The sequence below is a fragment of the Nannobrachium achirus genome (genome assembly GCF_963921795.1).
Source record: "Nannobrachium achirus genome assembly, chromosome: 1".
In the NCBI taxonomy this organism is placed as follows: domain Eukaryota; kingdom Metazoa; phylum Chordata; class Actinopteri; order Myctophiformes; family Myctophidae; genus Nannobrachium; species Nannobrachium achirus.
Genome location: NC_137810.1, coordinates 30,533,629 through 30,551,365, shown reverse-complemented (window position 1 = coordinate 30,551,365; position 17,737 = coordinate 30,533,629). Strand labels below are relative to the sequence as shown.

Below are 17,737 nucleotides of genomic sequence, written 5' to 3'. Positions count from 1 at the left end.
ATATCAAATGTCCAGGGGGGCTATAAAAAGTTTGGGTAACCAATCCCTGCCCTTCTCGGCCCCGTGGAGAGCTGAGTGAGATGAAACCACCCTCAGACACAAGACGACAGGCTGCGAGCGTTAATAGCCTGAACGGGGGTGCTTTGTCAACTTGAGGAAGAGCCAGCAGTCCCAAAATCATCAGGCGCAGGTTTTTGTTTTTTCTTTTCTGCGACATGATTTACTATGAGAACTGTGGATGAATAGAAAGCACATTCCTCTGGTCTGAATTCTCCCAGGGATAGGAGGGCAGGCGAGCTTCTCTTTCTCTCCCACTGGTTGAAACCATCCTGGCTCCAGAGAATGACTGAGGTTTCTCTCAACTATACATCCCACAAAGGCTTACTCTATTCAGGATCAAAGACCAGGCTGTCTGGCCTCATGGGCCCTGGTCTGGAAAACGACCCACTTGTTGCTTCCTGGGGATGTTCTACCATCTTCACATGATGATGATGATGATGATGATAGAAGCTCTAGGCTTACAAACATACTGCCGTGAGCCCTGTGCACCATCATTACAATGAGCTTTCTTACGATTTCCCGAAGAAAAGCAATTCCCTGCCGTTACCCATATTTCACTGTTTTCCTCCACAACCGGTCCTCTGGCTGTGACTTCAATCGTTTCCAGCAGGGATTTGTGTGTTTGGGTTACAAAGCCTGCCCTGAACATGTTGTTGGTCACTATGTCGTCCAGTGTTCACAGTCTTTCTCCTGTCTGTGCTGGCTGTGTAAGATATACCGTGTCTGGAGCCAGGCCCATAGCTCTGCACTGCTGACGTGACTGGACAAATTAGTGTTAGTTCAGCTAATATATTCAAACTGCTGCTGGGCCGCAGCGGAGGACATTGAGAAGTATTAGAAATGATAGCCTTGACTGTCAGCGACGCTAACCACTCCTGAAAAGGTGACAGCACATTTGGCTGCTATTTACCAAAGGAGAAAAAAATACCTACAAGTTTAAGTTTGGGGCATTTTGATCTTTAATTCATACGGGATGTGGAAAATATGTATGGTCCATTCACATCTCAAAAGACTCATTCTGACGAGAGCAACGTGCCGCAGAGATCATCTCACGCCATCGTGCCTTCAGCACTTTGATGATTTTTGTACTTTTTCAGGGGCCAGGCCACTCATTGACAAACTATCCTTTCATAAAAGCTCAGGGAGGAACAACTGCTCTCCACTCTCCTAGGGTCCGGGCCCACCATTCCCGTCGAGCGCTTACGCACGCAAATGCTGAATATTTGAGGCGACTCCTGGATGTGTTTTATGCAGACAACATCTGACAGGCCTGAACTGGAGCCAAGGCAGATATGAAAGCAGGCACTGTCTGTCAAAACCAGGAAATAATCACCCCCCATCCACCTCAGGGGCCCAGCTGAAAGTCATTAACCTAAACAATGTGCTGCTTCTACTGTTAGTTTGAAGAAAATAATAATACTTAAGACAATTATCATAACCATTTGAGAGGATCTCAATTATCTTATGTTTTTTAGTGGACGATTGAAGTGTAGTAGTCGTTGAGGATGTGGATGTGGGCCGAACTGTAGGAATATTTTGAGAAAATTGGCCAGTATTTATGTTCCTGCCTTGATTATAATGGCCAACGGTGATTACCCATCTTAAATCCTATTAGCCTTTGTTTGGAACACAAGATGAGAAACATCATCTATGAAAGAACATTTCAAAAATCATAAAACTAGATCCATATGTTTGCTGAGTTGGCAATTACACTGAGACATTTTATAGGGCCTCATTCGTTGTGAGCCAAGCCTTGAAATTGAAAGACAATGTCACCAGTTAAGAGAGACTTCTTCAGTTAAATTTAATGAAATCAAATATATCATCCACCAAATTGTAATTGTCATTGTTCCAAAGACTCGTGTTCCAAAGCCTTTTCTGGTTTACAAAAAAATATTGGGAGTTTCTACAGTTGAGAAACATTTCTAAACTATACGACAACTTAGTTATCAATCTGATTAAAATTGAACCACAAATAAGTACAGATAATATAAAAAAGACTATGTCTATGAATTTGCAATATTACAGGCAAAGATATTTATAAAATACATACTGTGCTTAATGCTGTAAAAACAACATGACTATGTACAGCTGACCAACTGAAGCAAAGCAGTTTTTACGCTTGATTCATACTTAGTACGCCAGTGTCACCTAATGAAAATAGCAGATGTACAAGCTTGATGTGAGCTTGTAAATTTGCTATTTTTGTTATAACAGTCACTCAACAAGTAATACATGCAAAGTACACATAAAGTACCCGAATAGGCTACACGCAAATAGTGTGTACACCCCTCCAAGGAAAAAGAGCAATTCAGCAATATAAGTAACAAGGTTTTGCAAGGTAAATCTAACGTGAATGTTATTGATAATATGTGATTAAATGTACAGAAGTATTTGTTGTAAATGAGAATAAAAAAATATTAATAAATAATAAATTATCTGTTGTTCACAGTAAATCATTTTGGGTTTACTTTAAAACTTAAAAAAGGAAAATGTTTAGTTTAAAGAGGAAATTCAACTTAAGCCAGAATGGTACAATTTAGTACTAATCTGAGACCATGAACGCTGGTCTCTCAGAGTAAAAAAAATAAAAAAATAAAAACTCAAGCACTCCAGGCTTTGTCTGTTTTCTGACATCAATAATGCGGGCAGCATACATCAAGTCGAATCTTTTTTGGCATGCCGAAACCGAAGAAGTTCTCTGCGGACGAAAATTGTTTTGTACTCAATGTGGTTTTTGTAACAAAAACAAAAACGTATTCGGCCAAACTTTGTTTCCGCAACGGCAAGAAATATGCTGCACGCTCTCTTGCTTTCAGATTGGAAAGATTTGTTCCTCAATCACAATTGAACTGATCCACATAAAAGTTGCATTGTGTGATATTTCTGATGGTCTTGTATCGTTGATCACATGGCATGGTATCATACAATTGTATTGTACGTACAATGAGGCTCTAACAGTACAAAATGTGAAATCTATTTTAGGGTGAACTTCCCTAGTGTTTGATTTTTACAGTGCAATGTCCTAACCAGGGACGTGCTGGGCCCCTGATTCAGCCCGGGAAAAATAGTTGGAGAGGCCCTCATTGCATGCTATAGAGAGAGATCTCTCTCTATAGCGCTGCTGCTACTCAAAGATTTGCCATTTCAGATCATGACAACTGACAAGCCAGTGGGCCAATTACTTAACATGAGTTATATTTCGTTGTTGTCGGGTGGAAATCTTGTAAGTCCAAAACCGTTTGTTTTGTATTTATCATTTTAAAAATGATTTAAAGTGCGAGGCGTTGGGTGCTTGTAGATCTGCTGTTTTCACTACTTTTGTGCAACGGCCTTATATGATGAAGCTGGGCTTTTTCCCCCCTTTTCCCAATGGCCAGCACGTCCCTGGTCCTAACTCCTGACTTGATGATCTCCTTTACTTCTTCTTCTCCTTCTCCTTCTCCTTCATTGGCACCATGGCGAGCATCCAGACAGGAACCATGGCCTCCGGTAAGCCCTCCTGCCTCTCCACGGCCAGCACCTCCAGGCCGGCCCTGGCGATGATGTCCCGCATGATGTCCAGGTGACGGATGATGCTGCTGTCAATAGTGTCCAGTTTGCAGCCCTGCCGCGCCATGTTGTCCTTAATGATCATCACACCGTTGGGACGCAGGCTCCTCTTGCAGCGGAACAGGAAGTTCATCAGGTCCTTGTCAGTCAGGTGGCCTAACAGGGGAGACAGGGACAATTGATTGAATGAATCATTCGTTTGGACAAAACATGAATAACATTGACAAGTACATCTCTATATACAATTTGAAACTGCCAGCGGTTTTTGTTTGTCAGTTTGTCAGACACGACCAAATGCAGCACTCCAATTGGCTAGGACTGATCACGTGGCACACGGAGTTCTAAACCGGAAGTGCGTCCGGCGGTCAAATATGTCCGACCGGAAACGTGCGCTGCGGCACAATAGTTCCGCCACATTTTTTTTTCTTTTTTCCTTTTTTTTTTTTTAACTTTCTTTTTTTTTAACTAGATGGGAGCGGCCCGAAAGGCCGTGACCCTCTAGTACTGTACAACACAGCAGTGCAGCACAGGCCGGTTAAAATATCCAGTCCAAAAAGGAACATCCCAATAAGACCTTTTACAGCCTTGTTTACCATTGGAAGCCCTTCATACAATTCATCACAAAATAATACTAGAACAACATTTAATGCAATTATAAAATACATTATATGTACGGAGTAAAAACTACATTCAATGCAATTATGAAATAAATAGCCAAACTAAATAAAAATGAATACAAATAAAATCACTCTGTAACTTAACAAAAGAATCACAATCACAAACACATACCCCCCCCCCCCCCAAAGAAATTGAAAATCACAACTATAAATAAAAACTGTAAATAATTCACCATAATAATATTTATACTAATTAATTGTTAGAAATCAGTTTTGTAAGAGATGCCATGGCAATACACAGTATGTACCTTTTTAATTGATCTTTTAAGAGAGCTGGGTTCAAACAAAAACAAGAATTGACACAGTCAATATATAAGCTGGTCAGATGTTTTTAAAAAAAAAAAAAAAAAATGTTTTTTGAAAAAAAAAAAGTTTTGGAAAAAAATGTTTTTTGGAAAAAAAAAGTTTTGAAAAAACTCGGGCGTGCTCAAACAACAGTAATAACTGCGTATTACCTTACTGTACTTTACTGTACTGTATACTGTACCTCACTGTACTGTACTGTACATATTCTGTGTTCTATATCTATGAAGTCTGTGTTCTAGATCTATGAATTTTGTCACTCCCCCCCCCCCGTGTATGTGTGTGTGTGTGTGTGTGTGTGTGTGTGTGTGTGTGTGTGTGTGTGACTTTTACTTATAACTGAGTACATCTACAGTGCAGTATTGATACTTTTAAGATACTTTAAAAAAAACAAGTGTAAAACATTTGAGTACTTTTTCCAACAGCTACTTTCCCCCATAGCCTGGAGGACTCCTGCTAAGTTTACAGTTGCCATATAGCCTATTACTCTATAAATCTATCTGTGATGTCTGATTTTACTAAAACTAGCATGCTTATTAGGCAGTAGTGGGAAAAGTACTCGCATTCTTTACTTAAGTATCATACAAGTGGAAGACTTGTATTCAAAATTTACTTGAGTACAAGTATAAAAAGTATTTGTATTGAAATGTACCAAAAGCAGAAAGTACGCATTATGCAGAACTTAATGTAACCAAGGTGTTCAAATAAGTGTATTGATTGTAGGCATTTTCCAAAATCTTGTGGTATTTCACTGCTACATATCGTTCTAAATATATGCTTTCTTGTCATGTCGTGTCTCTAGAAATGTGCTCATTATTTGTGAAGATACTAACTGTAATTCTCAAAGACTCGCATTGGTTCATTCAGCACATCGTTTTTGCTCCGTTTCATTTGATATTAAAATGCAACTCGAATTAATCTACTGTGTGGACACTGATCAGATGACAGGAAGAAGCAGCTCATCAATGAATGTACTTTGTGTTGCTTTTGTAAATTGTGTAGGGTACGATATTTTCATGACTTCACACCAAAGCCCATATCATGGTCATAGAGTTAAATCATTGACAACTTGCATACTCGTTCAGTTCATATGTTAATGCAGATGGTATGCAGATGGTGTGACACATCACCTACTACAGCCTACAACGATGCCCAGGGCAACACTGCATATTGTCTATAAATGGCTCACAGTTTAAATAACGTACGGTTTATTTGGACAATCATCTGTAACAGATGAAGTATAATTAAATACGACGTGATTAACGTTTGTTTGACATCCTCATCACAATTACATTGGATGCATCGCGTTGATTAAAGTGAATGGCTGCTATAGTTTTGCTAGTTTTCATCACCTAATCACCTTCCTTTCATAACCTAATCTCTACGTTTAGAATTGAAAGAAGAAAAATAATGTTAATGTTAGTATGAAGCTAATTATAAAGCTTAAATGGATGATGATGTCAACAATGACTTGTGAAAATCAAAGAATGATAGCCGATCTACAAGCAATCATACAAACATTTTGTACTTTGATGCCAATACTTTTGTACTTTTACTCAAGTATAGACCTCTCTTTTCTTCTGTTTCATTTATCACAAGCAGGCTGGCCACAGGCACCGCCTCAGTGTGAAGGAATGGTGCTCCCTGCTGGACAAAATATGTCATTACAGCAGTACAGATCTGGAGGGCCTGGCCAATGGATCATGAGCTCGGTGACCATGTGACATGGACAGCCAATCGGCAAATAGGTCCCCTAGGTCCCCTGAATGTCTCAGGACAATGTAATCTGTTTAAAGAGCTGGTCCTGCTGACCAGCTAAAAAGCTTAACTGCAATAGAAGATACAGCACCCTCTCTAAAGTACTGTGTGCCCAGGTTCTCCTTTGCTTGGTGAAAGTGTGACAGGGTTCACTCTGTGAAATGAGGGGCATGTGACTGTCTGAGAGGAGAGGAGAGGAAATGAAGAGAGGGGAGGAAGAGGAGGAGGGAGGATGAAGTCAAATGAGGCAAGAAAGACTCTACCTGGAATATCCTGCCTCTGAGCACTCATTCATTTCAGGAAAAGGAGAAATAAATGCTATATCGTCTAAAATAAGACGTGTGGGTTCGGGCAGTAAGTCAGGACTTCCACCCGTTCACATTGGCATGGACCGCGCTGGCAGCAACTCTGAGGTACAGTAGGCTTGAAGCTATATCATATAGCTGCAATGTATAGTTCCATAGTTCCACACTCACCTGTATATAAATATGTGCCCTCATACAGAAAAAAGGCCACCTCTGAGCTGAAATTAAATGTAAACACTGGAAATATGTACATACCGTATATAACATTATGAATACACTCAGGCACACATGTGTACACTTAGATATGCTCTCTTGTCTCAGAGATTCAAATGCACATGGAATGAAATGAAAATGAAAAACCATGTGCACCCGTAGACGCTGCACTTGACATAAGAAACGCGTCACAGACTTACATGCGACCCACTGTATCCAGATGACGTCGTATCTCTTTTTCGGGGGCGTCCAGTCCTGCAGGTTGTAGCAGTACATTGTCTCGACACGGTCAGCGTCGTCGCCAAGGTACTCCTCGTACGCGTGGAGCAGGAAGTGCTCCATCATGTCGGCCATCTCAATTTTCTCGAACACAGGCAGGAGGACACCTTTTGACACGCGGCCGATGCCACAGCCACAGTCCAGGGCGCAGTGTGTGCCGGCCTTACCAGGACCCTACAGGGATCCACAAACAGAACGGGTGTTTAAAAAAAAGTGTTGGATGTAAAACGTTCCCAAGGATAACTAGACTGCAGTCTGTCGAGGTGTCAACTTGCATCTTGTAAACTCGTGGCCATATTATGGCCTACTTGCACCAACAGAGCGCGCAAGTACTGCGGTCGGTGCTGTTGGGTGCTGTCTGTATGTATGTGGGTGGGCACTCTGTTGAGGTGCCAATTTGCGCCTTGTTATTTATATCAGGTTGCACTTCATCACCAAGATTGCTGGTCCCTCATTGGCTAAAGGCGGCAGTAAACACAGACAGACAGATACCACCGGAAACAGATGGCACTGAACGCAGTACATGTATATCGTCACTGTCAGGCAGAAACCTTGTATCTCCAAGTTTCAAATTTGTACGTTGCGAGGCGTTGTGTGCTTGTGTATCGGCTATTTTCACTATTTTAAATCATTTTTAAAAAGATAAATACAAAACGAATGTTTTTGGACGTACAAGGTTTCCACCCGACAACGATATACACGTATATATGGTGCCCACATGAACAGTACATTGAAATGTCAGTTTTCATGCTGCATGTTATTACAATAACTGTAAGTTATCAAAAGGCCTGATTCTTTATTTTCTATCTTGCCAGATGTCTGACCTCCCGTAGTTCAAAGAGCAGAGCACCAACAGGCACGCCTACAATACCTCAGGGCAAGGAACCGTGAACTTTAACATGAGAGAACAAAAAGATGCATAACTTGAATCACATTGCTTTTACTCCCTCCTCATTTTATATTCTGACTTCACTTCATCCCCCCCCGGAGTATGGGGGGGGGGGGGGGGGGGGGGTTAGGGGCCCCATTGTGTGATTGTATGAAAGATGGGGCCCTGAGGAACTCTATGCTTGTTAGAGGTGGCTTCCTGGTTTGGGTGAATTACTGCCATATTGCGCCGTGCGCATGTACTTCAGTTTAACCTGGATGCACTCTAAATCTCCCCGCCGTGCTCATTCTTAATGGAGATGTCAGGTTAAGGAGCTAGGAGCCAATAGAAGGCAGCCATGGTGGAGTTTGTAGAACACGATATGTAGTTGACTACATTCTGATGAAGTAGGATTTCAAGATTTGTGGAGTCTCTGCATGTTTTTGGTATACCATTCACTTTAGGGACCATTCACTTCCACACGCACACACAAACACATACACACACCCACACGCACACGCACGCACGCACACACACACACACACACACACACACACACACACACACACACACACACACACACACACACACACACACACACACACACACACACACTCACACACACACACACACACACACACACACACACACACACACACACACACACACACACACACACACACACACACACGCTCATGCTCAGATGCTTATGGAAATACTAGCAGCTACAATTGCATATGGTGCAACTATGCACTCTTTGTGGTGCGCAATGTAGTGTATTGTCGTTACAGTTATCTGTAGGGTATTTTAAAGAGTTCTGGTATAAATATTAGACTGAATTCATTCGAAGTTGCTGCTGCTGGGCATAATTCTTAGCCTTGTGCTGGAGAGGAGACGAGAGAAGCAGACAGGCAGTCAGGTAGGTGTTCCTCCGTTCAGTTTATTAGACAGACAGACAGAGACAAACTGTGACAGCGATTCCTGGAGCGGTGGAGCCGCAGCCCCCAACCCGGGCAGCGGGTGGGACACGAATAGGGTGAGAGTGACCGCTGACTGTTGGTCAGTCACTTAAATATGGCTCATTCTTACCTAATCTTAAGAATATGGACCTGATATTAAGAATATGTAGTTCTCACGAAGTCACAATACTACAGCAACACAAAAACACACTAGGGCTGCTGTTCAGATCATTTTATTAGCTCCGCTAGCCGAAGGTGGGAGAGGGCTTATAAATGTTCGCCCCTGTTTGTGTGTACTTGAGCTCCAAACGGATGGGGAACACTGATCAAGGAAGACAATTCCAAATCCATGAACGACAACTTCATATTTTTTGTGCATGAATTGCCAGTGCCCACTGTCCCACCAGGCTATGGGATATAATGTCTGCAAGACTATGGAGTGGGGGAGCAGACAGCGGAGTGGGGCAGGTTGTATATGAACTCTCTTTTTGTCAAAACCGGTTTGGGACCCTTTACACTTTTACAGTATGGTGTTTGTTTGTATGTATGTGTGTGTGTGTGTGTGTGTGTGTGTGTGTGTGTGTGTGTGTGTGTGTGTGTGTGTGTGTGTGTGTGTGTGTGTGTGTGTGTGTGTGTGTGTGTTGTGACTGAGCCTGTCCTTAAGCTATAGGTTTGTAAATCCATGGTCTTTAAGCCACTGTAAAAGTCACTTTTATACATATTCAGTTGGGGGAGGAGCCACTTAAAGAGTATTCATAGGGTGCCACACTGTGTTAATCCGGCCCTATAGGCCAGCAGCTTTACACTCCAGTATTACAACACCTCTTCTAAGAAAACACATTATCCACACATACCGGTATACGCTTACACTTAATATACATTTTAATTAACGCAATCCTGCCATGACATACCCAGGCATTTCACCAGTACAGTGCTACTACTGTATATGCAAGTGCATGCATCCAACAACGTGCATGTTTTTTTTACTTGCCGCAATGCAACACATGATCCCTGTCAATCTTACCGGGTACTATTAGAACAGCTGGGAAGAGCCGATACACTATACAGTGCAAATGTGACATTGCATAGCCCTTGGGAAGCCCCCTGGCCTGGCAAAGCTCTGCACTCCGTAGAGTGCCCCTTTCTAGTTAATATACAGTATGTGATTACTGATTAAGTTAGACCATACCAGTAAGATGCCTCAGGGCGACAAGCGATCTCGCCCTAAAGGGCAAGGTCGCGCCATGTCTTGGCCATCTGGCCAAAGGGATTTGGTTCCCCTGGCATCACAGGGATCTCCATATATGGGCATAAAAGTGATTTGGTTCCCCTGGCATCACAGGAACTCCATATCTCCATATATGGGCATAAAAGGGATTTGGTTCCCCTGGCATCACAGGGATCTCCATATATGGCAATACAAGGATTTGGTTCCCATGACATCACAATGATGTCAGAGTGGGAGAGTCAATCAACAAAAAGGACAAGCGTTACCCAGAGAGATGGAGATCCCTGTGATGCCAGGGGAACAATCCCTTTTATGCCAATATATGGAGATAAGGAGATCCCTGGGATGACAGGGGAACCAAATACCTTTTATGCCCATATATTGACATCCCAGATGTCCACATCACTGTGCCATCACTGTGACTCTGTGCCACACTGGCCAGATGGCCAAGACAGTGATGTGTCAGGGGAACCACAGTGTCAGGCGTTACTGTATATCTTAATACAATGTATTAAGATATATGTTGGGCTCAGATACACATATGTTGGGTTCAGATACACACGTTCAGATACACATGCATCACACATTGTATCTGAACCCAACAAGTATCTTAATACTTAATACATATATCTTATATGTTGGGGTTCAGAAACTTCAGATACACATTTTATTCCATAATATGCTTCTGAAAACATACTATGGAATACAATTTGGAACAAAGACAATTTACTGTAACTAAACCCACTATATTTGACAGCCGCTTATACAGTAGCTGTCGAACAACTAATAAATGATTCCATTAATCTCTCTCTCTCTCTCACACACACACACACACACACACACACACACACACACACACACACACACACACACACACACACACACACACACACACACACACACACACACACACACACACACACACACACACACACACACAAACAATCCTTTCTGTCCTGGTGAAACAAACTCAACAAGGACATGATGTCTCTAGAAAACAGGTGGACCTGTGCTGTACGTGCCTAGGGAGACAACTCAAACCTCGCAGTATGCAACACTGTATACCATTTCAAAGGATCATCTCATCAAGATTGTATGTTGTTGCAGAGTTCTGTTTGACATGTCAGATGATATGCTGATGACGGAGAGAAATATCCACAAACTACAAACCCCTTGACGTTTTCCCCGACTGGAATGGGATTACAGAAGGCCTTGCAAGGTTATGTGTTGTAACACGTGTGCTGTGGCGAGTGTGCATCATATGGTTCTAATTAACAGTCTGTAACTGTCAAGGTCACTATGATGGACAGATCCAACAGTATTTCAGGACAGAGAGGTGCCAATCTCCAGGCACTGGGCAGTGGATTGTGAACACGATACTCCCATGAGTTTGTCATCGGAACAGTGTTACATTTGGGCTGGTTGTGTTTACATTAGCATTAGAGGCAAGGCTTATCCCACCAGTCACAGCACTTCATGTATTTCCCTTCCTTTTAACATCCAGATGCAAGTAGCTTATAATTAGGTCTCTCATAGAAGCGACCCTATAAATAACCCGTCTAGGCCAAACACATTCTCCTGAGTTGGCACGATGCCCATAACGCTCAGTAACCTACATTCACACAACCAGAACTATGCACCAGGCACGCGCACACACATAGACATCAAAGGGGGCTTGAGCCCCTGCCCTTTTATCCGTCTGTAAAAAGTGCCCTCTCCAGACCATGAATGCGCAGTTACTATGGTGAAAGAAAAGCAAATGCCCCTTTTTCCATGCCATACCTGAAGGCAGTATTCAAGATAAATTGTCTTGTCCAAACTCTCCTGAACTTGAATGCAGCATCTTATGTTGAAATAATTGCCCTACACCACATCTCCAGTATTACTTGATTATGCTTAGTTAATCAGTGTGATAACAAGCAGTGAAAATAGCCGACCTCCAAGCTCACAACGCGACGCGTTGCGACGCGTTGTGAGCTTGGAGGTCTGCTATTTTTGATATTTCCACCTAAAGGCCCATTTAGAAATGTCAGCCCCATTATCATTAGAACAACTATTAGCTACATTACTAACAGGTATGCTAAATATAAATCAGAGGATACAGGTTATATCCACGTTGTTGTGATTATGATGATCAAAATTACTTAAAGGTAGTGTAAGTGTAATATTGTTTTGGTTTAAAAGGTTCAAGCTTTTTGCATCTATGACCTAACACTGACCTACACGTAACCTCTGCTTGAGCTTTCACCCAGACATGCCACATGGGTGCTATATTGAGGCCTCCTTGCAGATATTTGATCTCTGCGTAGAAAGATACAGTGGACATTGATATGGATATACAGTAGTGAGCTGCTGCCAACAGTAGTACCACGTGTCGTGTGCATGAGGAAAGAGGAAGACACACTTCCTTATTGCATTTGAGTGTTTTTAGGAATGTTAGCCCTGCTTTAAACTCACCACAAACCTACTCAGAAACGTCCTGGACCCTTCCAGATCAACGTTGGAGATCTCCACAAAATCTCCCATCATGCCTTCCTCTGAGGCAGGCACATCCTCGTAGAATTTCTGAGCGCGGTAGTAGAACTGTTTCTCACCCTTGATGTACTCGCAGGTGACTGGAAACAGCTTGACTGTTGGGAGAGAGCCAGACACAGTTTGTTAGGACAGAAGAGGAGACAAATATGTACAGTACAGCAGCAGAGGAGGGACAGCAGAGGGTGACATGCTTGTAGGGGTGTAGGGTAGCTAGCAGGTAATGAATCTTCTGTGCGTGATGAAAATACTTCCCTAGCCTACAACAACATCCATATTCTTTTATGGCAGCTATGAAGAGGATCAGTGTTTACAATCTCATCAGAGGTGTAGAATGATCATTTGAGATAATTAAGCAACTATACCAGGGGTCTTCAACATTTTCAGGCCAAGGACCCCTTAGTTGATAGAGAGATGAAGCAGGGACCCCCACAACCTTTTCATAGTCCATATACCGGTAGTTTCATTGTTTGACAGCACAATCATCAGTGTATTTTGGATTCATGTCAATTTGTGTTTTCAGATATTTAACCACTCGATCAGCTGTTATGAGGGAAGGCAACAAGTGTTTTATGAGTTCACTGTTGGCTATTACTGCTCTTACTGTAGGTTACTACAGAAAGCTTCATGCAGGTCAAAGGTTATGTTTATTGTGAAGTTGGCAAGAAGCAATGATCCATACTCAAAAACAACAACAACACTGCTGTATTATATGATGTAAAAGACCACAGTCCCTTGAGTGACAAGAGTATCAATCACTTGATACCTGACACTAGACTACAGGCTTTTTCATTTATCTCTCTGGGACCTCTCATAAAAATGTATCCTTAGGTTGAATGTGTGTGTGTGTGTGTGTGTGTGTGTGTGTGTGTGTGTGTGTGTGTGTGTGTGTGTGTGTGTGTGTGTGTGTGTGTGTGTGTGTGTGTGTGTGTGTGTGTGTGTGTGCGTGCGTAGGTGTGTGTGTAAGTGTGTGTGCATCAGTGTGTGCACGCATGTGTGTTTGTTTGTGTGTGTGTGTGTGAGGAGATGGTGTGTCACAGGGGAACATGTGTTTGCCCGTCAAGGATGTGCATTGGCAGAATCCATGACGGAATGCATTCCCTCCATGAGTTTCATTTTAACCATGGCTCCTCAGCACTGTGAACATATGGACATTGGACAAGGCAGATATCCAAGACAGGGATATTGACGCCTCCAGGCAATGAAGTGTTAAAACTGGACAATCAGAACAAAGAACTTTCCATTTCAACCCCTCGTTCTGCTGTGAAATATTTCACTGTGTCAAGTTTGGCACAGAGTCAGACAGAGTAGATTTTGATACTAGATAGGCACTAGAAGGACTGCCGATGGCAGCCGAGACGTATGACCTCATAGCAGGGCTCTCCGAGGGAGAGCCCTGCTAAATATAGAAACGCAGAGAAAGACCATGAAGCAGGGAAACGTGTGAGAGAGTGTGCCAAAACTCTTTGCCAAAGATGAGACCAATCTGATGACATTATCTCTTTAACCTCTCGAAACTGCATGGTCAGATTGATTTCTGACCTTCTGTCTGCTTGACTAAGATTACTTTGAGATGTCTCATTAAAGAATTAACTCTAGCAAACAAAAAGCTCCTATATTGTTCATTGAAGAGGAGAACCACCCATTTTCAACAATGAACTATGTCTACCTTTGAGTTGTTATGTGGAAATAAGAAAAAAGTTCCCCCTTTTCCGTGTTGCCTAGAACTGGAGGATTTATTGTGGGGTTTGGCTTGCAAAGTACACCGTGATGATGTCATCACAGTGGCATCAAGGTATATTAATGACATATATTGTTCAATATTGAAAATCGGTGGTTCTCCCTTTAAGTCCACCTGAATCACCTATAATTATTATTTTATCAGTTTGTATTGGGGATATAGTTGCATAATATTTTATATCTGCTAGTGACGTAATGGTTCTATGTCAATGTCTGTCTGGATGAACACTCACAAAGACATAAAAGATGACTTTCATTCTGCATATTAATCAGAGTTAACGCTGCTGTTAGTGAATAATTGGCTTTGAAGCTCTTGTCATGAACTTGCTGACATGATTTAGTTCTTTCATTTTCATGCTACCCCCTGGATCAGGTGAAAGTCCTCTTCAGCCAGCCCCCCTATTTACATACTGTACCGGTATGTGATGTCCATCAAAACTGAATATGGCAAAGGACAAATTAAAGACATCACTACATTCTTGACATGTCCAGAGGCTTTCAGAGTGAAATAGGTAATGTCACATACTGTACTCCTACGGTCCGCAAGTAAGTCAGACGGCTGAAGACTATAACGTATATTTTTGCTCCTGTCCGTCCACATCTGTGTGTGTCAGTGTGTCAGTGTGCCTGTGAGCAGCTAATCTCCAGCATCGCTGGACTGATCAACATTACACTTTGCACGCACACTGTTGAACTGTAGGTCGTACAATCAAAATGTTCCCATGATTTGGTTTCAAAGTTTGCGGTAGAGAACCGTTTTGCATGGTGTCGCTGAAATCATTAATGCAGCGTCCAGTACCCGTGAAACTTTGCATGCATGCCCCCTGTAACTCCTGGATTTCCTGGATCATGACCCGTTTTCAACTACCCCTGCAAATTTTGTCCAAAACTCAAACCTGTACACATTTGCCCAAAACTCAAACCTGTACACATAATCTCTGGAGTCAGGTGATGAAGATGTATCAGTCAGATTTTTCATATTCCCTTCCGATTGGCTATGCCTTTGCAAACACATCCTACAGCAGAGTTATTCTAGGGCCACCACTTGTTTCCCGCCACATTGCCTAGTAAATATTATAACATTATAATTCTTTACGTCAGTGGTTCTCAAAGTGCATTCCAGGGACTCTGTGGGTTCCTTTAGGGGGGTCTAAATTGACCCATACAGGTCTGTAACTCTGACAGTGTACAAATGGAACCACATTTGAGAAACACTGCTTTACGTTATAAAGTGAAGCAAACAGATTAGAGCTCTGACTGGCCCCTCTTCTTACCTATGGGGATGTTCTCTAGGAGGTATAGGTAGCTGGCAAAGAACTCAGTCCTCAGAGCATGTTGCAGATGGAAGGACATGCTGTGTTTACCCACTTCAGCATCGGCCCCTTTCCAGCGCTCCCTCATGGCTTCGTTAACTTGCTGAAGTTGGAACTCAATGTTGGTTGGTTTTTCAGGATACTCAGAGCTAGTGTCTGGAATCGAAGCCTCGACAGCTTCCGTTTTGACTTGGGGCTCCATTGGTTTAGTAGCTACAGTTATCCACACTGAGAGAGTGTGTGTGACTAAGCCACAGCAGTTGCAGACTGTGCGTCTGTGTGGGACCCTATCGCACCAGCTGGTGCTATATCTGTGCCCTGTGTAGAAGTCACTGGCAGTCTTGGCGAAAGGCGATCAGGCAAAGATTCTTTACTTTGGCTGGTGCCGAGAATGTCCCATTTTCACATCACCTGCCAGGGATGCTGACTTAGGGAGGTGTGAAAGAGAGGAAGCTTTTCACCCCTTAAACCAGTGGTTCTCAACCTGTGGGTCGGGGTCCCCAAATTATTTTGTAAGGTCCCCAGATGATTAGCATGATGAATGTGCACATATTTTCTCACTCAACAATAGTAAACAAACCAACATACAGTTTAAATGTATAGAGGGTATCTGCACATTTCTAAAGTGACAATTTAAGGACTTTTTAATAACTCTAAAATGACAAATTAAACATTGGTCAAATTGTCAAATATTAGAGGCAGTAATTGTGAAAATAGCCGATCTACATGCATGTACATGTAGATCTGCTATTTTCACAATAGAACCGTGTTATACAAAATGTAATGCCTCAACTCTTAGTGCTCGTTAGGTTGAGAACCACTGCCTTAAACCAGTAGGTTGAGGTAGCCTTTGGTAGTGAGAGAGAGAGAGAGAGAGAGAGAGAGAGAGAGAGAGACAGAGAGAGAGAGAGGGTGTCTATTCTCTACTGTCGGCTCCAAGGCATGCAGCGTGGCATCTGAGCTTATAGGCCAGCATGCACAAATACCAGCAGCACATACTGTAAGAACAACCATACATCATCTGACCTCCAGCATTTAGCCTACTGCCTGCCATGCAAACAGTGTTGCTATAATTAACATCATCATCATATCACGTTTGTATACATACTGCTTTAAATACAGCCATGCAGTTCTCTAAGGCAGGATATGCGTTCCACACAATCTATAGTAGACATGGCATGGCATGCCCATGCACGTGGATATTTTCCCGCTGTTTAACCTTTTGATTTTAAGATTTAGTTTCAGCTGTTACTAGGCAGAATAAGTACCCTAGACAGATAGCAACGACAATGCAAAAGAGTATATAAGAAGAACACTGGTTCTCAAAGTGGGGTCATTGAAGGTGTTCTATTCGGGGGTCCCTCAGCAAACAGTTAAACACATACTGTAATTCCTATTGTACCCTGGCACCAAACCTCGCCACAGCCAAATACATGTCAACACATTACTGTCCATAAATGTCTCTGATGTTTACATGACCCATAAATACAGTTGAACATTTACCTACTGTATGGCTTCTCTGTTTATGACATCTGTCAGCTCAGGGTCATACTGTAAATACTGTACCAGGCATGTCACCTTGAATTCGTTGGGTTGGAGAAGAATGAAGATGGCATACGAGACTCACATTTGGATGACTGAACTCCAGGATATCACACATAAGCATGCAGCATCAGTTCTCTTTCCATCAATCACCACAAAGACTTATATTTCTGTCACTCAATTGAAATTGTATTCTCAGCAAGTCATGGAGTGAATTTAGAGCGTTGACGTCACTTGGTGAACTGAATACTGCTTATAAATACTAGCAGATACACAGGAGTCAAAAGTGCAGAACTTGGAGGTTGAAGTAACTGTTTTTTCCCACCTTCGTTTTACTAAAACCTGGGGTCCCTATTTAAACCCATCACATCAAACTTGACCACGGTTCAAATCCCAGTATCTGTGGCG

General features: G+C 42.4%; 1 protein-coding gene across 1 annotated transcript; it reads right to left on the bottom strand.

Annotated features, from left to right (window-relative positions):
- Positions 1-3,478: 3,478 nt before the first annotated feature.
- On the bottom strand, positions 3,479-15,875 carry ntmt2 (N-terminal Xaa-Pro-Lys N-methyltransferase; the record flags this gene model as incomplete). The annotated part of the gene is made up of 4 exons (XM_080728155.1): positions 3,479-3,768; positions 7,069-7,321; positions 12,660-12,832; positions 15,749-15,875. The coding sequence occupies 4 exons, from the start codon at positions 15,873-15,875 to the stop codon at positions 3,479-3,481; spliced, it is 843 nt and encodes a 280-aa protein (XP_080584281.1).
- Between the last annotated feature and the right edge of the window lie 1,862 nt (positions 15,876-17,737).